General features: G+C 44.0%; 2 protein-coding genes across 6 annotated transcripts in view; one reads left to right on the top strand and one right to left on the bottom strand.

Moving 5' to 3' along the window:
- Positions 1-142: 142 nt before the first annotated feature.
- Positions 143-4,354, bottom strand: Fuct6 (alpha-(1,6)-fucosyltransferase 8). 2 transcript variants are annotated; one of them, XM_076425403.1, is made up of 5 exons: positions 3,800-4,354; positions 2,779-3,066; positions 2,504-2,677; positions 2,119-2,419; positions 143-2,046 (listed from the first exon to the last, which is right to left on the bottom strand). In XM_076425403.1, exons 2-5 carry the CDS (start codon positions 3,054-3,056, stop codon positions 985-987), a joined length of 1,815 nt encoding a protein of 604 aa, XP_076281518.1. In that variant the 5' UTR covers positions 3,057-3,066; positions 3,800-4,354; the 3' UTR covers positions 143-984. The 2 variants fall into 2 exon arrangements, with proteins under 2 accessions (XP_076281518.1, XP_076281519.1); XM_076425404.1 differs by lacking the exon at positions 3,800-4,354 and adding an exon at positions 3,171-3,764.
- Positions 4,355-5,716: 1,362 nt separating this feature from the next.
- The window catches only part of Pum (pumilio), a 140,309-nt gene continuing 120,867 nt past the window's right edge, over positions 5,717-25,158 (top strand). For 3 of the 4 annotated variants that reach the window (XM_076425368.1, XM_076425369.1, XM_076425367.1), the window contains exons 1-4: positions 5,717-5,852; positions 6,567-6,788; positions 7,285-7,413; positions 7,543-7,665. In XM_076425368.1, the coding sequence (XP_076281483.1) occupies positions 5,757-5,852; positions 6,567-6,788; positions 7,285-7,413; positions 7,543-7,665 (570 nt within the window). In that variant the 5' untranslated portion in view covers positions 5,717-5,756. Of the gene's footprint in view, positions 5,853-6,566; positions 6,789-7,284; positions 7,414-7,542; positions 7,666-7,713; positions 10,048-25,158 lie in introns of those variants that run through there. The other variant, XM_076425371.1, reaches the window with a different exon arrangement.

The following is a 25,158-nucleotide window of genomic DNA, read 5'->3' as shown; positions in this document are numbered from 1 at the left end:
TACGAAAGCATGATGAAAGCACATGTTTACATAATTCGATATATTAGCTCTGTCCTACATTGTAGCATTGTAGTATACTTTTCACTTCTATTTTTGTCCGGACTAACTGTACTTTTCTAATGATTAAGATTGAAAGGAGGTATAAACTTGATGAATTAAATATTTATTAAAAACCAAAGTCAGATTTCGTAATATAGTAACAATTCTCATTTGCGTTTGGTGTATAGTATAAAATATATTACAATATGTATACAGGAAACATTCTTAAATCTATAAGATAGGCCTCAAGCCCAGCTCGATGTCTATGCATTTTATGCTTGTTATACGTAATTTATGCATTATTTGTTATGCGTATTGTATAAGCTCTAATGTCATCAAAAAACTGTCATTTACATACATTATTTTTCATATTGCGTATCTTATGTACCAATTGTACGTTGTGACAATGAATCGGTAATGCAAGCCTTTTTTTTTATCAAGAGATGTGAGATTTACTAATGACATTGAGTTACTAACTACAACATATAAAAATTGACTTCGTTATGTATTTTCTAGTTAATGCAAACATTGGCTCGCCATCATGTGTAATTCGTACAGAATGAAATGCATTGGCACAAACAGCTTTCCGTGTATATTGCATGTTTTCCGAAGTTTTGTAAATGCTCTCTGTCTTTAGTTCAATTTCTAAGAAGATCGTAAATTTACACGGAATTCCCTATAATTTTATTTTGCACAATATTGTTCTACGATCTTCTTAAAATTCAACGAATAGATTCATATAAAACATAACTTATACGTCCTCGTCTCACAACTCGCGATAGTTTCACTTTATAGAAATTAAAAACTGTCACTCGCTAGTAATAAAATATATACGTATCCATAATTTTTTTTATACTGCTTTCAACAATCTGAATACAAAGGCAAGTTATATCATTTCGCAAGCAATCTGAACATCTTCAAGATTACTACAGGTTCAAAATGGGTCTACTCATTTTTATTCTCGTGTAACGGGACGTTCGGATATTTCGGAAACTCCACAGCGTCCACGGGATTCTTTACTTTAAAACTAGGAAATAGACCAGTCATGCTAGTTCTGGTATTGTGCCCCTTCGAATAGCCGTCCCAATGATTTCCGAACACCTCGATCAAATCTCCTTCTTTCAGTTCGATTTCCCCGCTTTTCTTCGGTTTGTGATCTAAAATAGCTCGATTCGGGTGCGCATTTTGACCGCCGTAATAGTAAATATCGTCAAGCGAAGTAAACCGATTGTAGGCATCTGGATAATAAGTTTGCATCAACTCGTACGCCACGCGGCACACTTGTGAGCTGAATGTGCATACCAAATAGTCGGATTCCGATAAAAGGTGTATGTCTATAATTATTCCTTGCAGAGAAGAATCCGAGTATCGTCTAGCGACCGACGCTGTTTCAGCAATCTTTTGATCCCCAACTATTTCATAATTCGGATAACGAGTTCTTGCTGTCGCGATTACCTTCGGATCGTCGCTAGCTAAAAAGACTCTCTTCACTTCCGGTTTCGTCTCAAGTTGATTGTAATATTGTTCAACTTTAACCATATATTCGTCTATGTCGTGATAAGCTGCTTCGGTTCCAACTTTATCCGTTCTCCTCACGTGAATCCCGACGATAGGCTTCTCAAAACCGAGTCTCTCCTTCGCAAACTCCAACGTCTTTTGAACGTGTTCTTGAGGTCGCATTAAATACTTTAGAACTTGACCAACCCACCATACTAACGGATGTCCGTGAAGTTTCTCCAGTCTCGGAGCTAAGTCCGCAGGTACGCTCGGTGGTTGAAACTTTGGTTTTGGATAAACATTATCTACGATCGGCAATGAGATCACTTGCTTGGTAGAGTCACCGGGCCAATTAGCATGGGACGCTCCATTCGTAGAGAGGCAAGTATCGCTGAGAGGCTTGAAAACAGACTCCCAGCCATCCTTATGGTACCGCCATCCTTTGGATTTGATTATCAATGTTCGTTCTGTACCATAAGCTACCAAGAAGCAATACGTAATATGATGGATCTGAAATTCAGAAAAATTTCATACACTGCTCTTCCACCACATTTTTATTTCTTTGTCGATGTATGTTTCTACCTGACATCCAAATCCACAGCCTTTGTTCAAACTGCACACCAATTTCCTTGCTTTGCTACAGTCACTAGGATTTTGTAAAGCTTTGAACCTTCTTTGTACAAGGTCGGTTAAATCTTTTGCCTCTTTCTTACGCCATTCATTATAGCCGTCTGCTCTCGTTAATCTATCAATGTCCACTATCAGAGATTTTTTATGATCCCAAACATTATCTATTACATCTTGAATTTTTTTCTCCTTCTGCTCATAATTCGGTTTGTCAATTGATTTTCTAAGCTTATTTAATTCCGCACTAACATAATACCTATCTCAAGAATTAAGGTATTATATATAATATTCTTAATAATTAGAGTATACGTACAAAAAGTGTCTTTTACGTTATATTTACCATGTTTCTTGTACATTGTTTCTTATCCTTCTTCGCAGCTCCTCGTATTCCAGCGAAGGGATACCATGTTTAGAATTATCTTGATCATTTACTAAATCATCGTAAGCAGAAACTTTGTCTAGTTTCTCGTGTATTGAGCCTAGATGGTCTCCTTGAATGGATTTTGACTTTTCTCTGAAAATAACGGTATCCTGTACAACGAAAAGATCGCCGGTCTCTTTGCTTTCAATTCCAAATGAACATACATTTCTTGGTAACTCCTTTTTCATACTTACCCTAAAACTATGTTTTTCAATGCTTCGTTTTGCCTCTTGAGAATTTCAAAGTCGTTCATCATTTGAGCTAAACGTTGAGCATTCTCCTTGTTCGTAGGACTCTCATTGTTCGCCGATAAATTGTTCGTCTTAAAGATATGCGATACCGACACGATTAGTACCAAAAGCCATGTAGCTAATAACGCTATTCCTACTTTTCCCAACCAGCCAGGTCGTCCCGACCAAAATGGTGCCATTTGATATTGTGGTAGCAGAAGTATAGGATTCACTATGTACATTACGCTATCCCTGATTAAATTAAATAGAGATATTTTAGAATGATTTATTGCTGTCCATTGACAACATAATTCGAGTAATGCGTGATACAATTAAAACACAACAATGAAATGTACCATGTTCTATTGCTTCACAATAACAGTAGGAATTGCGCTTAATGAAGCCACTTTATCAATGAGAACTCAACAGACAAAACTATGTAGCAATTATCATGAAACAAGTGATAACATATTTTAAAAGATATTAGTGCATAAATACACTGAACAACGTTCCGAAATAAAGACGTGTGACAAAACAAATATCAAAAAATTCTTGTTTACAATTATTCAACATATAAATTATGCTGTTCTATCAAATATTATAACAGGTAAAATATAAAGCAAAATGGAACGTATGTTATCAGCGGGTAATGTTACATATGCAAGGTTTCGATGTGTAGAACAGAAAAACATCGTAAAATCGTCGAATTTATAACATAATCGAAGAACTCGCATCAAAACAAATCACTCTTTACGAAACAAAACTGAATAACCGAGGAAATTCTGTTCGTTCAAGATCGTTCGGCTACTTTCAACGAATGAGTTACAGCTGTACTGTCAAGTACCATGACAAATAAAACAAACAGCAAAGCGAAACATAAAATATCGCTGTATGTGGATAATGTTTAGTTGACATATGCAAAGTTTCGATGTGTGGGAAAAGAAAACATCGTGAAATCACTGGGTGGTACGAAACACAGTCTTACCATGAACTTCAGCACCTACTATGCACGGGTCGCTTAAACATGCGATAAAAACGCATACATGATCGTCTAACGTGGTCATAGGAATAAGGCAGCCTGCGTTCAGTTGACAGGTTGATCTGTTTCATGTGTAAATAGCTTCTACAGTCATTAACCAGAGTTTTACATAGCAAGTACTGTCCAGCATGAATTACAATCCTCGCGAACATATATATACATACGTATTACGAACAGTTTACACGGAGGCGGTCGCAAAGTATCCTAATTCGCGGATACGCTCGTCCCATAGCGTTGGGAAGGGAAGCCGCTATTACAAATATATAAAGCTGTCCTCACAACGTGCAAGAACCACCGGAAACGAACCGTACACTTACTAACTTAACTTAGATTGACTTAGATTTCGACGTAATCGGACGCGTGTATTTAAGTACAACGAAATTTCGATTAGCATTCGCGAACTGATCGAACACGCATTACTCTATCGCGGATAAGTACGTAATTTTAGAACGCGACCGCTGTATTAGGTGGCGGTAAAAATGGTACGGTTGATTCTAGCATGGAACACCGCTATCTATCCACTCCATGCATGATTCGGTCGTATAACCTAGAATCTTGACACTTCGAGAGCACTGCGTCGTGCGAATTGTGAACGGACGATTAACGCCGGACGAACCATACGAACATTTCTCGAGTCGACATTTCAGTGTCGTTGACGGATAATCTGTGCCTGGTGAAAGTAATAGAGTTCGAATCCGAAAGACTGTGGATAGAAAAGAGCATGAGATTGACAGAAATAACGTATCAGCTCTGCATCGTGTCGCGGTATTTCTAAACGCGGGTTGGTTATTTCTTTACGCTCCTCCCTCCCCGCCAGTCCCTCCCTGGACCCCATCCAAAAATCGCACAGCATCCTTGCGCGCGAAACACGCGTGTACGCCGGTGGACGCACATTGTGGGCCTGTACTCCGTTGTACATATCTGTGAATAGTGTATTTTAAGCGTTAGTTTTACGGGAATTTAGTGTGTGACCAAAAAAAAAACGCGACGCTCCACGACAAACTGTGACCGGGTTTGAATAACATCAGAGTTCGAACTCGACTCAGCACTCAGCACACCTCCGGTTGCCTCGAGAGAGAGAGAGAGAGAGAGACAGACAGAAAGCTCCCCTGGTAAAAGAATATATACCACCATTTAATTCGATCGAATTTGCGAAAAGAAAAAGAAAAAAAGAAGCATCCAAGGCAACGCGACGCGAATTTCCCCGATTTCTCCGGTCATCATCCCCGCGCCCCGGGGTTTGCCCGCCCCTTACTTCCGAGCGATCGGCCCATCGATGAACAAGCAATTGTCGTTTTTCGTATGTTTCAATTATTTTTCCGTTCCTACATCCCCTCAGTTTGATCGGGCGGTCGGTCGTTACGGCCGTGTCGTTCGGTAAAACCCGAAAGACCGAGTAGACTAGAGAGCGAGTTGCGTTCGTTCGACGGTTCCCTTTGTGTTTCTCGTTTCGTTTTTCGTATCGTCCGGCAGTGTTGTCAAAAATCCGGCAGCACCGCTCGCGGCCAGCTGCCATTGCTGTGTGCTTCTCCTGTGTGTCTGGCGTTCGTCGATCCGCGCGGCATCGTATCCGTAACAAATAAGAAGGTTTTCTCTTTTACGGTTGATCGTTGTTCGCCCGTTGCTGTTTTGTTCGTTGTCGGCATCGGCATCGGCATCATCGTCGCCCTCATCGCCGTCGTCGTTGTCGTTGTCGTCGTCGTCGTGGAAACAGCGGAGATGCGACAGTGTTGAAGGGTCGCGCGCCGTTGGAACATGCTCGCGGAACAGACGTAGCGGACGATCCATTACCTTTGGCTCCGGACGCCGGTTCTAACCGAGCTAACCTTCACGGCGAAGGTTCCTCTTATTCGTCGAGTCGTCGTTGATCGTGCCCGTGGCAGCGATACAGATTGACAGAACGATGAAGTGGCTCGGTGCGAGTAGCGCTGGTGCTGCGGGCGAACCGGCACCTTCCGTGCAATTACACCATCCTTCCGCTAACGGACATATACCCACGGTAAGCATTTATTTCTCACTTATTTTTCCGTTTCGATTTTCCGACGATCGGCGCACGTACAAGCGGATATTTCGAGCTTGACAGCAGCGTTTTTACGGCCGATCGGGGATATCATAACCTATCTCACGTGTCGCGGAGACGGGAATTCTTCGTTCGCGGAACGTCAATTCGAACGTTCACGTGATCGTATTGTTTCGTGTCGCGCGTATTTTCGGTTGATACGCGGGGGATCGAGATAGCGGAGCTCCGCACCGTTGTCTGGAACATCGGAAAAGGGTCCCTCCATTGTGCATATGCATGGATATTGCATATGCTTGTGCTTTGTTTGATCCATCATGGCAGAATATATTCTATAGAAATGAAGATGTTTGGGTCGCGTTTATTAAATTGAGCCCAACAATCAAATTGAAATAACGCTGTCTTTTTGCTCTGTTTCATTGTAGCGGTTCAAAGGTATAGATTGCGTACCGAGTCTTTGCGTCGTGACAAATTTGTTTTGTGAAAACCTTGTTACTTATTTATGAGACGAAGATCAATATTTGTGTACTCTATATTAATCATAAATAATACCGATTGCAATCGTTTTATATCATGTATTGATTAACGGTCAATATAAATGTTGTCTCTTGCATCTCTTGACCGCAATGCGTCTTTCTATAGGATTGTTTGTGTAAGGTACGCTTTGACAATAATTGTTGTCTCTGTTCTTGATAGGATGCAGAGCAATGCGGACAAGTAATGGCTGGTGGCGATAGTATGCGTATTCAACCTGGTCAGACACATCAGATGGGAGTAAGCAGAACACAGGACGATGCCATGGTTGGTTATGTGTTCCAACGGCCCACTGAACCAGAATTTAATGCCCAGTCTTCGACCTTTCAAACCAAACAAGCTCCAAGAGCTTGGGCCCTCGCGGACGATGCTATCATTGATAATGTGGGTATATCAAATTGCAGTGACCTCTATAATTTGTGATAAAACCCTCTATAACATCATAGATAAACATGATAAAAAATTGCTTAAAAAGACAGTACATATTTTTACCATGTTTCATAGTCTTGGAGACTTTGTAAGGAATTTTCATTGTCCTTAAACACAGCAGATCTTTATACAAAATAAAAACTTTCTACCTGAATTGCAATAAACTGGAATATGAAATAGAAATTTATTTTTTCTCTTAATATGTTTAATAGGTTGAAAATAATATAACAGTATTTTTAAATTCTTCGAATGTTTGTACTGTTTTAAATTCTTCGAATGTTTGTACTGTTTTAAATTATGCTTACTAATTTTTATCATAAATGCATAAAATCCACTGTCTAGTTACCATGTTATACTGTACTTGTCGAAAGAGTATTCTCTCTAGAAATATTGCGAAGTATAATTTATTAGTTTGTTCGCTTATTTAAGTGTGATTTTGATTGGCTTACAGAATCCAGAAAAGTGGAAATATCCCATTACCAAACTGAGCGTACCTCAGCAAAATCAACCACAACAACTAGGACTACAAACCATGAACAATGTTCATCTACCTTACGAAATACATCCCATGCAACTGAAAGTGAGTAGTATGCTATAAACGTGTGTATAGTAAAATCCGCGCAATAACTTGTTATTAATCGCGTTATTTCGAGTCCTGTTGTATTTTGCTATACCAGCTTTAACATCCAAATTTTTCTGTATTTTATAGAGTGGAGCACCTGGTGCGGAACACTTGGTCTATCTGAATAACCAAATAACAGCCCAGCAACAAGTTGCCCTTTTTCACCACCAACAGCAACAACAACAACAGCAACAATTCAGAAATGGACAGGTAAGCACAAGTACCATCAGTTGTTCTAATAGTATGTAGCAAAGTTGTAGGACTCATTGTTGTGAAAGTAGCACAATGTACGCAATCTACCACATTCTTGGTTTTTGTATTATGCAAAATCAAGTCTCAACACAATAGGAAAAATATTATTTCCTTCCAATATGTTGCTGTGTAATGGCAACAGGTGGGAGAAAATGTAAGGGGTGATTATATAAAGGACGAAAATGAAGGATTAATCAATTGCGATTTCAGTTTCGTTTGTTATTCACAAAGACACAGAGCTGGCTCACGTGAGACTAATTGACGTCTTCAATTGTTAATAACTTAAAAGCAAAGCAGAAGTTGCCTTTTCTTTACTTCTGATTTCCGTCATGTTTCATTACGGAGAATCACCCTCTACTATCTTTATACAATAGAACACAATTAATAGAACAATAGAAAAATTTTAGGTGAAATTCATAGTTCAATTTAAAATCAATCGAAAATTTAGAAGTGCACCGTTCGCAATTCCAACGTTATCTTGTCGAATGTTGTCATACCATCTGTATCTCATTTGATTTCGGAATATCACGGCCGCTGATAGTAACAGCGAGCAATCTACTAGATAGAAAGTCTACTCGGCGTGCAAGAGTCTAGCGTGAATTGTGTCAGGGTCAGAATTTGGTCGTTTTACAAATTCAGTATTTCCGTGACGCTTTTCGCGACAAGGATCTCCACTATTGCTTGGAATTGAGCTTTGAGAAGAGTTGGGTAGTATGATTACCCTCTGGGTGTTATACAATGCAAATTTTCTTTCATAACATTCGACTGTTTCGATCGATCTCAAGAATAACCGTTTGTCAGGCTGAGGAATAAGTAATTCGTTCGGGATCAAGAGCAAAGAAATAATAAAGCGGGGCGGCGATAGATAAACGTGTAGAAAGACAACGTTGTTTCTCGACCCAGGTCTGTTCGGGTCAGGTACATTCATTAAGCGCGATCAAATTTTCATCCGGTCGCCGTGAGAGGTCGTCGAAACGTGGACAGACGGTGGGTAGGCGAGCGAGGCGATCACTGATTGGTTAGCGGTGTTCGCGAAACGGAGCACAATTGGCAGGGCTTTCGGCAGAGGGCGCTCGGCTCGAGCGTCGTTCTTTGTTTCGGTTAGGAGGGCAGTCTCTGTCGAAGGAGAGAGGCCGGTCAACGAAAATTCGAGAGGAGAGAGAGACGCGCGGTGGCGGCGGGGGCTAAAGTTAAAAAAGTCAGCGCAAAAGGCACACGGTGCTCGTACGACGACGCCTCGCGTTCTTTCAAACGGCCGAGATCTAAACCACGCGTCGTCTACCGTGATTATGCCAGGACGGACGTGAACTTCGAGTCATATAACGGCGGTAATCGACTCGCTCCCTCCTGTAAATAAACGCGTATTCGCGTAGTGAGTGTGCAAAGTGCGCGAGAGGAGAAAGGAGGTGGCGACGGCGGTGGCGGTGGAGGAGGCGGAGGAGGAGGAAGAAGAAGAAGAGGAGGACGAGGAGGAAGAAGAAGAAGAAGAAGAGAGGAGCATAGGTAGCAGTGGCAGCATCGAGGCACCCGGGAGGTGTCGAACTGTTTGACAGGCGGCCGAACGCTTTTCTTTCTTTCTCTCTCTCTCACTCTGTCTCTCTCTCCCTCTCGCGCGTACTGTCGTCTCCGTGGTGTGCCGTGTTTCGTATTGTTCAACGGGGCGGTGTGCTGTGCTCTGTTCCGCGAGAGGTGGTAGTGGTGGTGGTGGTGGTGGTGGTCCGTCTCTGTCTGTTGTCCGCCTGTCGTCTGTCTGTCTGTCGGTCCGTCCGTCTGTAGCCGTGTGTTTCGGAGAGGAAAAACGAACGTGAAAACAAACCGGGAGTGGTGTGTATTATATTCAGTGCCGGCTGAATCGGCGTACGCGCCCCGCCGCGACGACCCGACGACGTTCTACGTTCACGTTCACGTTCACGTTCACGTTCACGTCCACGCACACGACCGTGTACCAGCCGTGATCCGGCCTTCTTATTTCTTCTTCTTCTTTGGCGAGAGGCGTCCTCCACGGCGTTGTTCCGCGGGTTTTCGTCTTCTTCGCTTCACTGCGTTTCGAAGATAGCCTCGTCCGCTGGGGATAGCCGGGGATATAGCAGCAGCGGGTAGCAGAAGCAGCAGTGCGTGCGAAACAGTGTGTGTCGAATTTTTCCGTCGCGTTGTCGGTGTACCACGGGGTTAACGGTGAATCTCTCGGAGGTGACGCGCCGTGCCGAGGGTACCTTGGAGACGGTGGAGAGTTTCGGTGTAGGGTACGGCCAGGGAGCGGGCACGAGCACAGGCGACTGGATGAAACCACCGGGGGATCTTTTTCTTTACTGCGACATGAAGGATTTGGGGGCCGACATGGTATATCTCTTTTCTACTTCTCTATTCTTCTACAGACCCGTTCTTTAACTCATTCGCAGCGGATTACGCGTATGCGCGTATTTACATTCTTGACACCCCTGTCTGAACACTATGTTCACGGAGCACTAACAGTGACCATTACTTTATAAAAGTAACGAGAATGTACCTATCCAAACATTTAGCCATTTTTAAATGATATAATACGTATTGAATAATTCCATGCATCTTCACAATGTCTCAACAATGATAAATTAAAAATATTCGAATGCGTTCCGTGACCCTAGTGTTCGAACGCTATATATTCGAATATGTGGATAAAAAGTGACAAATGGTTCAATTTCTCTGAAGACATGTTATGATAAATGCATCGAGAGTGAGATATATTAATTGCCGAAAAAGTTACAGTCACTTTCTCAACATAACCTAGCTTGTGCGCGATAAATTCGTCCGGCATCTTCATGAAAAACGTTCCGGTGCGACTGTGTTACGGTCGCCGCCGCGGCTCGCGAATAACGCGCGTCCGTACGACCCACACTCTTTTCTAGGTTATGTTTCGGAAGTTTTTTACTTTCCCAATGGAAACCTCCATGTTTATCTGTCAGCCTCGCACAAGACTCGGTGTCGTTGCAACCGTTGACGTTTATAGCGCGACACGAGCCAGATCGTTATTTCTCCATTATTTGTTTTTTTTTATTACTAAAGCAACGATCCGCAAACTCGTTAAATATTCCGCGCTATATACATACCTGCGTTTTACGTTGGCGATACACCTACGAACCCGACACGCTCTACACGCCTATCCGGCTATATTTTCGTACCGTGTATCTCCTTGCGGTTTGTTTTCCGCGCTTTTCGCGAGGACGGTGTTTCAAGGAAAAGTCTTCTTCTTTTTTTCGGCGGGTCGGAGGGCGAAGAAATCTCGACGAACACGCCGGGAATACTCGTGGCTCGGCATGATCTGTCAAAACGTCCTGTTGTCGTTTCGCGTATGTACTTTGAATTTTTTACTCTTTGCATGTATGCGTACACCGAAAGCCGCGTGTTTACACTTGGCGATACGATTTTCGGCGAGTCATTCCGCCGCGAAAAGAGGATTGCTTTTTGAATTAACAATTCGGCGTGTTTGCTCTTGTTATCGAATTTTTGAAAATTTTTGAAACGAATCAAGATAACTGTTATTTTCTCGGTGTTAGCTTGATTTTACTCGGGTCTCGTTTATTTATATAGAATAGATACAGACTCTTTCACAGGAAGCGGTAAGATCGAGCTTTAAATATTTATTCAGTTTTTCGCGTACCCGGTATGTATATCGCAAAGATGGACGCGACGCGTTTCGGTTTGTTTACGTCTCCGTGGATCGAAATGTAATCTAGTGCCGCATAGCTTGCTCCATCGATGGTCGATAAAAGGACTGTGTTTCCATTTCTTCCGTAAATAATCCCCTTTCGTAAACTTCCGCCTGGTTTAATTCCATTCGGAAGTTCTCTAGTCTCATCGGGCCTTGAAATCGAAAATGAGTGGCTCATAATCCTCATTACATAATACCCAATACATTTTTGTTTACTCAATGCTCGACGACTTCCAAGCATTTGTATTACTAAAAATCAATACCTGCAGTCTACTTGTGCTACAATGAATTTAATCAACGATAGAAAGTGTCCTTCAGAATTTTCTGGAAACAGCACTCAAGAACATAGTCAGTTTTCCGAATGATGAAAATTGTTCATCAAGTAAAATTAGGGAGGTATCGTCGGTGAAACCTAAATAGCATCGCGCGTGTTTCGATCACGGTTTGACGCGGAACCGAGGGAAGAGTAGCCGCCGATCGCGATCGTGAGTAGAATTATTTGTGCGAGCACGGTCGCACGGAGGTATCTACTTATTCAGCCAATCAGGTCTCCGAACTCGTTTAACCTTGTAATGTAACAACGAATCCATTAGCGTTGCCTTGTACCTTAACCACGAAAGCTGCTAGATTTTCCTGTTGGAAGCCTGGTTTCTTTCTCCAGGGAGAAAGAGAGAAAGAGAGAGAGAGCTTACAGAAATATGTATTCGCCTATTCTCAGTCACGATATTAAACGATCAGATATCGTATCATTAGAAAATGTTTCAATTAAGTAGTTCGGAATAAAATATCAAGTCCGTTGGTAGAGTAAACTGTGGAGGGGGGAAAGGGGGCAGAGCAGACAGCTCGGAGCTACGGCTCAATTTGGGGTCCTTGGAGCGCTGCTGCGTCCGGCCATAGAAAAAAATATGTATCTAGACGAGCAAGCTGAATCCTTGCACTGTGCTCCGCTTCCCCGTTCTTTTCTCCATTGTTTACGTCCTCGAACTCTATCCAGTGAAACGCCCCGAGTTTTGTCCTTTCCCCATCCCCTCTCTCTCTCTGTTTCTCTCGTTCTCTCTCTCTTCTCCCTTCCATTCAGCTTCACTCTCTTTCTCTTTCGCACGTGAGCAAGCAACGCACCGGGGTATCGGAGAGAACGTTGCCGTTGTTTATGTGAACACGTTGGCGTCCGTGCGACGCACACATCCGTGTTTCCATAGTATCACGCCTTAACCCTTTTATAGCCCCTATTATGTCAATTTCATTTTTCCTGCTGACTTTGGCCTCGCTGGCAACCGGAGACCCGAAAGATTTCGACAACGCCGTTCTCTTCTTCCAGCTGGCTAACATAAATAAATTATTTGCTTTCGAGAACTCCTCTGAACTTCGCAAAAAATCGAAGAACATGTTTCACAATAGATTGTTAGTAACTTCGGAGTGTTCTCTTGCGAAGAATCATCGATCTGAAACAGTACGCTTCTGTATGCAGCATGCTGAAGATTTTTCGAACAATGCGGTCCAGCTGATTTTTCCGCAAGTCCACCGGGCCAGCGAGTGTCCTCGCGGCAGCTCGATGATCAATCAACGACGTCCATTGTCCCCGGCGATACTTCGCGTTTCGTAATTTCATGTCCCGCGACTATGTACTCCGTTCCCTCGGCGAAAAGGGGCGGCGGTGGTTCGTTTGGACCGGAGCCATTTAAATTTATACGGCTTTGTGTTTTGCATAGGATCCCCCTCTCATCGGTGGGTCTCCCTTCAGGCGCGCGCTAATCGATTGAAACACTGTCAGGGTCCTTCTATGGCATGGGCAACCGTGAACCGTGTGACACACGGTGTAAACGTCGTGTGCAAGCCCAAAAACCTCGATGGCCGCTTTTCAACGGCCACGAATCGCTGCTCTGTCTTCTCGCGCCTTTTTCCATTGCCATTTCATGTTTCGTTTCGGGCCACTGACAGCGATACAGACGCGTGTTGCTTCCAAGATCCCCATCCGAGCAAATATATAATAATATTGTAAGTACTTGCGAACGCGTTAACTCCGCCAAACATCCTCCGAATCATTTCTGAATTAACCCTACGATGACGGTGCCCGAATCTATTCTAACCCAGAGTATTAAAATCGTAATTTAATTAGACAATTTCTGATGATTCACTTGAATGGACAGCTGCCATATTAAGAACGATAGAAAGACCAATGTATCTCAGGGACTTATACCGGTATTTTTCGGTTATTTCTTCCTAACCGTTATAGAAACCGAAACATCGGAATATGTACCGGTATATTTGCTTATATTTACCGGTAATAATTTCGGTTTTTCCAATGTATAGGATACATTAACTGCTTCACGATCATGAACGAGGTATTCCGCGACTCGCGGGTGTTATTAATAGACTGCGGATTTTATGCATTTATGACAAAAATGGGTACGTACAATTTAAAACAGTGGACATGTTAAAAATATTTAAGGACATCAATGTATTAGTTTCAGAATAATTAAAAGAAGAATACAATTTTTATTTGGCTCCTGTGTCCAGCAATCAATGCAAATATTTTTTATTTTGCATAAAGATCCGCAGTCTACTTATTAATAATTAATGTTGATACAAATTTTAGCAAATATTATATGTTATAAATATGTTCATAAATCAGTTAATTGGGATACTCACATCTGGGAGGTCTTTGGCCTTAATGTTTTATGACGGCCACGGTAGATACATCATCGATGGATAGTTTAGCTGAATTCGGACTCGCGCTTGTTCCTTCGCACGGAGGGAAGTCCCTGATGTATCTACAGGAAGTACCTTAAAAATGGGTTTAAAAAAAGATTGATAATACAGCTGAGATGGTCTTAAGTACCTCAATTGTGTAGGTACGAAAAGGGACCGTCGTCCGAGGGTTAATATTAGACTGCGGACCCTTTATGCAAAATGAAAAGTAACATATCAACACTTTCGTCTGTTTCGAATTACAGCTACTCATTGTTGTCACACATGAATAAAATCTATCAATAAATATAGACATAAAAATCAATAACGCGAAGCCTTCGAGAGTGCTGTAATATTTAGTTTCTACAAGTACATCATCTACGAACAGAGACATATAAAAGAGAAGATATTGTTAGCGTACCTCTTGAATGAATTTGACCACTGCGATAGAAGAAAATAGTGAGAAAATGTTGAGAAAATATATCGACTTCTTTGCATGCAATTCTTCTTGCTCACTCACACGTAAAAATAAGTGGAAAGCAACTATAAATGGACGGATATAAAAATATTAGGTCAGCGCAAAGGTTCGTGCCCGATTCCGTATTAAAATACAACACAGAACTTTCGCATTGACCTAATAATTTCGCTCGGCTAGAATCGCAGATAGAACGGTGCGACGGGTTTTTCACCAGGTCCGCCATTTTATTCGATCTCCGAATATTTCCGAATCGCAGAGCGGGCTGGAAACGGCACGCCGGAAAACCGAGTCCGGCGAGAATCGTTTTTCCCCAGTGAAAACTGTGGAAGAATCTGTCCGCGAGCCAGATTCGCCGTACCCTCGCCACTTTCGCGCCAATAGAAACGGCAAATAGCGAGTCGGAGGGATATTGATTCGCGTGACTCACTATCTCCTGTTCTGGCCGCTTCGAGGTTCAGGGTTGACCTTAGTTGTCGTAGAAATCTCTTCCATTAGCCGCCGCGTCATCCTCTTTCCTCGGACCTCTTTTCAGTCGTCCGTACACGCACGTCTTTCGACATCTCTGGCTCTGTCGCGTTTCACGATCTCCCCCCACCCCCTCTTTCACACCAGGGACTCTCTTCTAAAGCCGACGTCTGGGTCCTGGACCCAGCGAATCACCATCTCAAAGACTGGAGGCACTTGCAGCCAAAGGGATCCTTTCTGAGCTGCAAGAGCGCAGTCGTGTTGAGATTTCGATTCCTGACGCAGTTTTTTGCACGGCGAATAAATGGAAAGCATCCTTTGCACTTTCAATAATTGTCAAACTCGTCCAGAAGGAAGGAGTCTTACCGTGCCCGAGTGCCTCCACGGCTAAGTTCCAATTAGCAAACCATGCGATGTGAACGGTCCCAGTAATCTTTTTCCACGTTCCCGTTAAAGATGTTCGTCGAGGAGTTCACGTCCTCGAGAAGATTGTTCACGGGCTGTCCAGATGGGATTAATCCGGACAAGAATTCCGGACGGACCCCCCGCAGCAGGCGCGTTTCTGTGTTCCGTTACGGGCAGAAAAATATCGAGTGTCAACCTCGTTGCAACAAACTTTCTCTTCTCGAGTCGCCAGTAACAGATGGTTACGGGTAGTTATGCAGTTAACGCCTACGGTGTTGCGAGCGGAGCCGAGCCTCTCCGCGATAGTCGTTACACAAGATCAGTGTCCGTTTTTCGATTACATACATACATTGCGTCCGTGGCTCTTATCGCCGGTCCCGTTTCCAGCCGGGTGAGGCCTCTCGCATTTTTTCCACGCTCCTATTCAATCTTCCCATTCTTCTTTTATCGTCGCTCCCGTGGATTATCGCGCGTTTGCTTATCTCTCCTGTGGGAGACACTTATTTCGACGTATTCGCCCAAGCTGACACATGCTCGACATTTATAGCCGCCGGTAAAACTGACTGTTTACGTACAGATTTTCGTATGGTAATGATTCTGTGTGGTCGATCTCTGTGTCCTTCAGGACAAAGTTCCAATTCTTTATTTAAGCAATGCATCCTCGGATTGCCTGCCCTGGCAAGTTTCACTCATCGCTCTCGATAGATGGATGACCCAGAGTGCTCAACTGCCACCGCTTCACGACAGTTCTGTTTAGTCTCATGCATCCCTATTCAAGACCTCACGTAGGCCAAGACCCTGCCATAAATCCTTCAAAAGCTAAGGGTCGCCACGGCATCAGCCCTCGATTTCACTTAAAACACGTTGGCGCTAAAGAACCTTCAGCTATTCATCCTTTGAGGACGAATACGACCATATGGACGACATCAGGCTCCCACAGCTCTGCAAATAATTTATTTAACACTAAATCTGCCGAGCACTAAAACTGATTAATAGACTGCGGATCTTAATGCAAAATAAAAAATGTTTGTATCGATTGCAAGACACAGGAGTCGAATAGAACTTCCTTCCTCCTTTTAATTGTCTTATTAACTTATTTCCTTAAATCTTCTTAATTCGTCCACTGCTTTAAATTGTACGTGTCCATTTTCATCATAAATGCATAAAATCTGCAGTCTACTGATTAACATCCTTTAAAAATAGCTACATGGCTTGAATTTGTATTTTTATTATTTTGAAAAGCCGCGCCTAAAGGGTTGACGGTGAATCGTTCCGAGGTCCAGTGGGTAACCGGTAGGCAAGGCGTCGATAATTCTATCGTCGGGGAACTAAAATGGGTCGTTTCGAGACCTCTGGTAGCTCCGGTGTTAAAAAGTCATCGTAACGGAGCTCCCCCAGCGAGAGATCGCGTCGGAGTCGACAGCATCTTGATCTGGGAAAATTTTTTCCGGGAAGGTGGAGACTCGCGGGGAAAGCAAACAGCCGACGGGAAAATACAGTTAATCCTCTCATAACGCGGAGCAAAAATTGCGATTTGTATCTAATGTAATTTGATCTGATTTGTACTAGTTCTGAGCTTCTCTTACCACGCGGTTTCTATACAACACGGTACGAATTAATCACGTTATAGGAGGGTTGACTATACATTCGGATTTGAATCACGGCCAGCGTTTATGGTTAAGAAACTACGGGGCGACTCCTACGCGGACTCGCGTTATCGTGCTCTATTCGCGATAAAAGAAGACCGAGGCACCAGTTTCCGGTTTCGCGCGGTGACGTCAGCGGAACGTTATGTAAAGAGACGCTATCGTGTGCGATCTTGCTCCTGGAACGATCCTGAGGGAAACCGTGGTAAAAAGAAGAAAGCTCTCGCTACCGCGAATGTTTATTGACGCCGGGCTTATATGTCAGTGAACTTACGCAGAGCGCCATCGATAATCGATAGGTTGTCGTCGATTCGAGCCCCGACGAGAGCGGCTCGAGTTCCCGGCTGTTATTTAGAATAAATGAATAATACGTTACGTCGCAGAAGCTTGCCTGTCCAATGCCTTTTTCGCGAAATTCGAGGCGCAGTCTAGAACAGTCTATAGCAACGCTCGAGCTTCCTCTTTATAGAGCGAGCCGAGCTTTTTATTAAAGAAAAGAACAACACCGGCTCCATTCGATCAAACTTGCGCCACTTTCGATTCGTGTATCGGAAAACGTACACGTTCTCGATAAATGGGCTACGATTATTTCGCGTGTGGTCTACCGCTCGGAAAGTTGTTTCTCCTTAACGAATAACAGTACATATTTGTATTTTAGACTTTGCGCTTATGGACTCATGTAGATCTTCAGGAAAATCAATACAAGAATCATTGCATTGTTTTTATTTTAGAATCTGTTTAAATTTTAATTTGTAGGTCAATTCTCCTCGTTAAAATACACATAATCGTTTCGCTTATTGACTTTTAAATTTCGCCGGTGCTCGCGCAGATTTTTGTGACTGACAGACTCGATTAAATTCGCAGAGCAAGTGGTTTGCAGGATATCGGAAAAGGTTTCTCAGATTTATTCACGTTGTCGGACAAATGAGTATAGACATCGTTGCAATCATTTCAGAATCTGTCCATCTTAAATTTTATAGGTGAGTCGTTGTCGATAATCAAACGTTGGCTTCTCGAATTAATTAAATTCCCTCTAAAATGCTTTAAAGGCGTGGAAATGATGCTCTTGGCAAAAAGAAGAGGGTCTCGAGTAATTTCTTAATCGAGTTGGATAATTTCGGTCGTGCAGACCGGATGGCTAGTAGTCAGATGCGCTCGTACGCGAGTCGTTGCGGCCTGTTACGCGAATGCTCGACGTAATCGTTTCGTATCGTGTAATCGGTTTCTCTGATTCGGGACTTTCACTCGTGGCTCGGAGAGAGAACGTAGGTGCGGACCTCGCGCAGACTTCGCCGGCGTATTCGCGGGAACGCCGATATCGAATTCGCGAACAGTCGAAAGGGCGCGATTAGCATGGAACGAGAAAAGTCGATCGAGCTTCCGCTTCCCTTTTTCGGTGGAACGCCAGGGCGAACCGGTGCGAAATGGTGTGAAACGAAAAGGGGGAGCGTACGTGGCTAGGAACGGAAATTAAAGCCTCCGATTTTATAACTTCCACAAAAATCTAGCCAGTCCGCCTATAGAAAAACGGAAAATTGAACGTCGAACCTTACTCTGGCCGCCATTTTCGGTTTTTTAATCCCTTCGCATCTAGTCGAGTCCTAGCTCAATTTTGAATCGAGTCTCACATTTTCCTGAAAATTGGAGGTGTTTGTGTGAATCAATAAAAATCTTTATAAGTTTGTGCAATATAAAAATTGTCTGCATCGATTGCAAGAAATAAAAACCAAATAGAATGTGATTTCTCCGCTGAATAATTTTAATAGATGAAAAATAGTAAATATATACGTATATATCTTTCAATTTTTAAATTCATCTGCCCAAATTTGCTCTAAAACGCATAAAGATTCGATCTAGTAATTACATAAGTAAACGATTTAGAAAAACGATAAATGCTCGTTAAAGATATTTAAAAATGCATTACAATCCTGGCTGTTGTTTCTTGCGACAAATGCAGCCAATTTTTAGCAGAAAGATCCGCAGTGTGGTAGTAAAATCGAGCGCATTGGCGTGCGAATCACGTCCTTTTCTGGCGCGGCGCAAAGGGGTGGTTTCCGCGGATTCCTCTTTACCGGTAGGAATCGTCGGTCATTTGGTATATCGTATGCATTTCTACTGTCATGCGGTGACGTATCGTGTCGTGACTTGTACGTGTGACGTGACGCTTGTGTCGTTGAACCTAAACGCATCGGTCACGCTCGCGGAATCGTCATCGGGAACGCGTTGCATCGCGGTGCATCGCGCGTGCGGGCCGTATTACGCGAAGGAGAAATTCATTTCCATAGGTCTTGCAACGCTACCGACGCGGTGGCAGCGTTGCCAGTGTCATAAGACCGATAGCATCGATCTAGCCGGCCGTTGGTCCCGCCCACGGCAATTATGGATACCCTTCATTCATCTAATGTCCCCCCCCCCCATTAATATTCCCGCGTTTGGTCGATCTTGATGCCTCGATACCCCACACCGTTCTGATATGTGCAGTAAGTCCTCAACTTACGCGGTTAATTCGTTTCAGCGATTTCCGCGCAAGTCGAAGACCGCGTAAATCGAATAGTGCCTCAACGCCACCGTTGAAAGGTTATTGATACCATCTGCTTTCTACATACTACAGGGTATTTCACCTAACTTGACCACCTTGAATATCTTTGTTGTTTTCAAAGATACGTTAATGTCCGAAGGACAAAGTTGAATGGTAAAATGGGGCTCGTACGATACCAAAACAATGTTTGTTTTTATGTAATTTTTTTTTTTAGAGATATGAAGGTCACCTTCATTTTTTTTTAAATGGAATGAGGTATTTTATATACATCGATCGATGCAGCTGGACATTCGTTATAAAAAAGTACTAACTAAAGTGTGATCCCATTTTACCATTCAACTTTGTCCTTCAGTATATGTATATGTACTCATTTCAAAGAAAACTCAAGTAAACCTACTATGTTCATGGAACGTCGATCGCTGACAAATAGCTGAATGCCTATTCGCTTCTATAATACATATACATATTAGGTTAGGGAAAAAGAAATCCATCATTTTTCTCCGCTTGAGATAATGTAAAAAGTAATGGATTTCTTTTTCCCCAACCTAATATGTACCGACAAATCTATCGTTTTGGCAGTCAACAAACGAATTTCACAGTTTCGAATTGGTTTTCTGATTCTCGACTAAGAATCCGCGTAAATCGAGGACCTACGGTGCACCACTTTGACGAAACCAATCGGCGAACAAACAGCTGCGACAGCCTCGAGGACGAAAGGAACTCGGAGGGGGAATCGACGTAACTAAATATTATACTTCGGGGGAAAATTCCCACGGATATTTTCACGACTTCCGAGAGAATCGACATGATTTCTTGCCATTAATTCATCGCGTTCGAGTATGTCGTACGGCGTTCCCTCTGTCTTCCCCACCCCGCGTCTGCCGATATTTTGCATAGGTTCGAATCTGCGAGTACACGTGATCCCGAGACCGATTGCTCGTAGATAGGATCTTTATTCAAATCCCCGCTTCATCGATCGGATGATTCCTTCCTTCTTCCGATTTTCTAGGCCAATTCTATCTTTTTTTAGGACACGATTGAACTAGCAGAGAACAAACTGTCCCTCGTTTTCAGTTCTCGAAAAGCTATATTTGCGCAGAGATTCACTTTCTAATCACTAACAGTGTAAAGAATTGAGAGGCTCGTACGAGACTCGAAGAACGTAGCAGGGTTAATTGGGGTCGCCCTATTCAACTTTCTGCTGATAATTATTCGATTCGCGTGAACGTAACTTATTCGAAGATTTGAACAGGCTTTCGTTATCTCGCCGCGGTTCCGACACTGGGACGCAGAATAATTAATTTCCATTTACCAGTTTGATGAAAATGAATGTTAACAACCCTTAATCAGGCGGGGATGTATGCACGTGCTCATTTGAATTTAAAGCTACCGGGAGCAGGGCATTTCGTGTTGCTGCAGAATGTCAGAAGATAAACGAATAAATCACCCGCTGGCCCTTAGGTTAAGGGTCAACGCGTTAATTCAGATATTGCACTTTCGATGTCCATTTCCTAAATCCACTTAAAGGTTAATCTTGTAGCTGTGGAAAGGGGTGTTTACGTAGACGATACTTGGAACATTTTTATGTACTTTGTGGGATCAGGACCCTCCATATCAAATGTGTAACGTATGGAGACCACACTGCGGACTATTAGGACAAGTCGGAGGGCTCCGTAGCTTTTAGGGGATGATCAGCTACAACTGTTACAAAGGATGGGACAAGTCACGCACGTTGTGCTTGGTTTCCTTCATTTATTAAATTTAGCAGTGGAGAATTTATTTTTAAATATAGTATAGTAATTTTTAATGGTGCCTCAGAGTCGCCATTCGAGTGCTATGGGTTAATAGCGGATGCCAGGCTGCGAGAGCCTCGAATTTCCGAGGAAGTAGTGGTCGAATTTTTTCCGGAAGCTAATAGAAACAACCCCCTAGTGCGTGGCCATTGCGCACGCATTTGGTTGACGCAGGCGCACGCACACGCGTCACCGAGTCTCGGAGAAAGAGGCGAAAGGGTAGAGGAGATGACTGAGGGTGCGTTGAAGAAGGTGGTGGAGGAGGAAGAGGGAACGCTGGAGACGAGCAGGCAGGCAGGCAGGCAACCAAGCAAGCAACCAGGCAGGCAACCAAACAAGCAACCAGGCAGGCAACCAAACAAGCAACCAGGCAGGCAGCAAGGCAACGAGGAAGGCAGGCAAGGCAGGGTTCGCCTCCCTCGTGCCTGCCGTTGATTCTACGCGAGGACAGTGGCCGTGACCCGAGGCCGAGGGGCCTGGGGAGGGGTCGGTGGCCCCGTGGCAGTTTAGCGACGACGTCCACGCTGCCGCTCGTGTTCTCGGTGGGAGTAGAGCCTCGTGGGTGTGCGGGGCGGTTAGGGGAATCGGTGGTTTGCCTCAGTGGTGGGGGCGCCGGGTGTCTCCTTAGTGGGGGGAATCTGGACGTCTGGTAGGGCAGGGCTTGCGGAGTATAGCAGGCGGCGGTTATAGCGTTCGCTCTGTTCAATGAAAGAGAGAGCCGGCGCGCGCTCTGTTTCGTCTCGTCTCCTGTCTCGTCTCGTTCTGTCTCGACCCGTCTCGTCTCCTCTCGTCTCGTCTCGTCTGATCCTCGGCTCCTACTTCCCCCATCGTTGCTGATCGGTCTCCGGCTGAGCTCTCTTCCTCCTGGCTCACCCTCGTTTTTTTTCGTTTCTGTTTTTCTCCCTGCAGAGGCTGCGGCCAACGTGCAAAAGTGCTTCTGCTGCCGGCTGGACGTGGTTCTCCGAGGCATAGAGTCGCGCCTCCTCGTCTAGTCAATGAGAGTCGTATCTCCTCTCATTCTCCACTTTTCTTTCTCTTCCTCTTGTTCCCTCTTTCTCTTGTTCTCCCTTTCTTTGGCCGACCCTTTTCCCCGCAGGTTTTCTTTCTCCTCTTCCTCCTCCTTCTCCTCCTCCTCCTCCTCACTTCTTCCTCGCCTTTCTGTGCTCGCTGAACGCGCAAAAATTTTCGCTGACCGGTTCCGAGACACGGAATGCTAACGCTCGTCGCGCTCGCCTAACAAACGCATCCGATTTCTACCCGGTGCTATTGTTGGAGAGGTTTCTGCAGCCTCGCACCTGTTACGAACTTCGAAACGAAAAGACGCGTTTTTCGAGCTGTTGTTTGGGGTTAGCGTCTCCTCTGACAGTGCTGTAGACCGTGATCCTCCCTACTGGAGACTGATCCTCCAAGAAGTTACCTTCGACACCTTCGTCCCTTTAATCCTCCGACAGCGGAGCCTCCGAGTCTACTTTGAAAAAAATTGCTGAATCAATCCACAAATCGGTTTTATGCATCATCAATTCTACAATTACAAAAATGTTTGCCGCCCGAAGGTTACCCCTTTTGACACTCGATAAAAATTGTTATACCATCATTTCAAATATTTTTTACATTATTAAATTCGTATTGAATAAATTACTGAACGTTTGAGTATTGTAGGAGTAAATTGTAGGTAAAATGACAAACATCGTATAAAATTAAAATATTCTAAGTCGAGAGGAAAACCTGATTTTTTAGAATTAAAATAAATTCGAGTTCTGTCAGACGAAAGTACCAGTCACAAGTGTTTGTTGCGCAGTAAAATGCAACCTCGTGAAATTAGCGAATTGTAATGTAGATTTCCCGGCACCTCGAGTTTGCATTTTTCTGTGCAGCAAGCCCTTGATCTTCTCGTGAACGAAGAAAGGTTGCATTGTCTTGCGAAGGTTCGGCTCGAGTAACAAAATGAAAGACAAATAGAAGCTTCGCAAGTTTCAGCAACGCTTTGGGAGGGAGGCTTTTTAATGACCCTCCCGTGTCGGGAAGGAGTTTAACAATTTCCTTTTCAGTGAAAATTCCGGAAGAAGTTATTGGATAATGTCGTTAGAAGTAACTCGAGGTTCGCGAGACTGAAGTTGCTTTATCGCTGGTGAATCATCTTCTAGGAAAACCTCAGCTGTTTCGTATTCCTTCTTGAGGAAGTTAAATTATTTTCATTAGATAAAGAATCGCATAACACGATCATCTCAGGATCAAGGTGTACATCAAGTACGACTCGAGCTATCTTTTATTGTGAAGCTAGTCACAAGATGTTCGGAAACCTTGAATCCAGACCTCGGCAGACGGCAATCGTAGAGATCGATTGGCGTCGGATTAAAGGATCATGCTCGTCTCCGTTTGGAATGGTTCGACGGCCAGGAGGAGGATGGCACGCGTACCGTGCGGAGGCCTCGCGGCAACCCCCGACCGATTCGTAAATTTTACGAAAGCTAAATAGCTTCCGGCTATCCGTCTCTCTTCGGCGACCTCGCCGCGTTATCCTGCTGGCTCGTCTCGTCTCGTCTCGTCTCGTCACGCCTCGTCGACGGAATATTCCATATTTTCGGATCCCCATTAGTTATTCAGAAGGAGAGAGAGACGAGACGGGTCGGGACGAGACGAGAGACTTTCTCTAAATTGATTCGCCGATAGTACGCGGGTCGCTCGTTAACGTAGCGGCGCACCCAGGATGCACGAGGATGTACCCATCAGTTAATCCGTGGAAATGGATTATTATATCGGGGTCCCCTCCTCGTTCACGTTCCAGGAATGAGAAAGTCGACGGTGGGTGGGTTATGCTCTCCTGTCTCATTCTCTCCCCCTCCGTCTCGTTTTCTCATTCTCTCTTCGTTCCGGCCCGGTTTTCGGTCCTCCTACCTTCTCTGTCTCCCCTAGGCTCGACGTGCAAAAGCGTCTCTGCCGGCCGGCGACGCGGTCGATACTCACGGCGTATCGCCCCCGGTTGACCGAGCCTTACCCCCTTACTCTTACCCTTATCCTTACCCTTACCCTTACCTTGCCGAACCTTTCGTCAGGGATGGGATCAAGTTCAATATGCAGTCGCGAACCCCGGAGTCAGTTTCAATACCCAAGTTTCGTCTCGCCGGCTCCGCAGACTAATTAAAAATAACGTCCGATGGAATCCTTGATCCAACCATTCAGCGTTTGCAAGATACCCTCGAACCACCCTGCTATTACCTTCCTAAGATACTGCCGGTCGGAGACAATAGGACTGAGTTGGGGAATTTGGACCAGTGCCTTTAACCACCGTATATGTTCCGAAAGAAAAATACTTGTTTATTAATGGTATCAATTGATTGTGAATGATGCTCCAGGTCTGGTTTTGCCATGTGTCTTTCGGGAGAAAGATATCGATTGTGAATTCGATTTAGGCGTTGGTCCAAGTTCAGGACTGATGGCCATCAGAACTTGAAGTTTCTTGGTCAGGGTTCTTTTGGCATGCACCCTTGTATCAGCTAGATTTCTTCGTACAGGGTCAGCTAGTATAATCTTACAGGTGTTATCGTAATCTGCAGGTCATTTTGATTTCACCAAAGTAAGCGTGTTCACAATTATTCAGATTTGGACGACCTAACTGAAATGTACTTTTCTGAACTCTTGATGCAGCATCAGTTGCATCTTTAGCGACGATTCCACGGTTTGTTTCACGTCTGATCTTGACGGTAGGGTTAGAGAAACCCTCTCGAACGTGTTCGAGCGCGTCTTGACGG

This window comes from Lasioglossum baleicum, chromosome 6, assembly GCF_051020765.1.
Source record: "Lasioglossum baleicum chromosome 6, iyLasBale1, whole genome shotgun sequence".
Classification (NCBI taxonomy): domain Eukaryota; kingdom Metazoa; phylum Arthropoda; class Insecta; order Hymenoptera; family Halictidae; genus Lasioglossum; species Lasioglossum baleicum.
The sequence above is the reverse complement of the archived record's forward strand: the minus strand, read 5'-3'. Positions and strand labels throughout refer to the sequence as shown.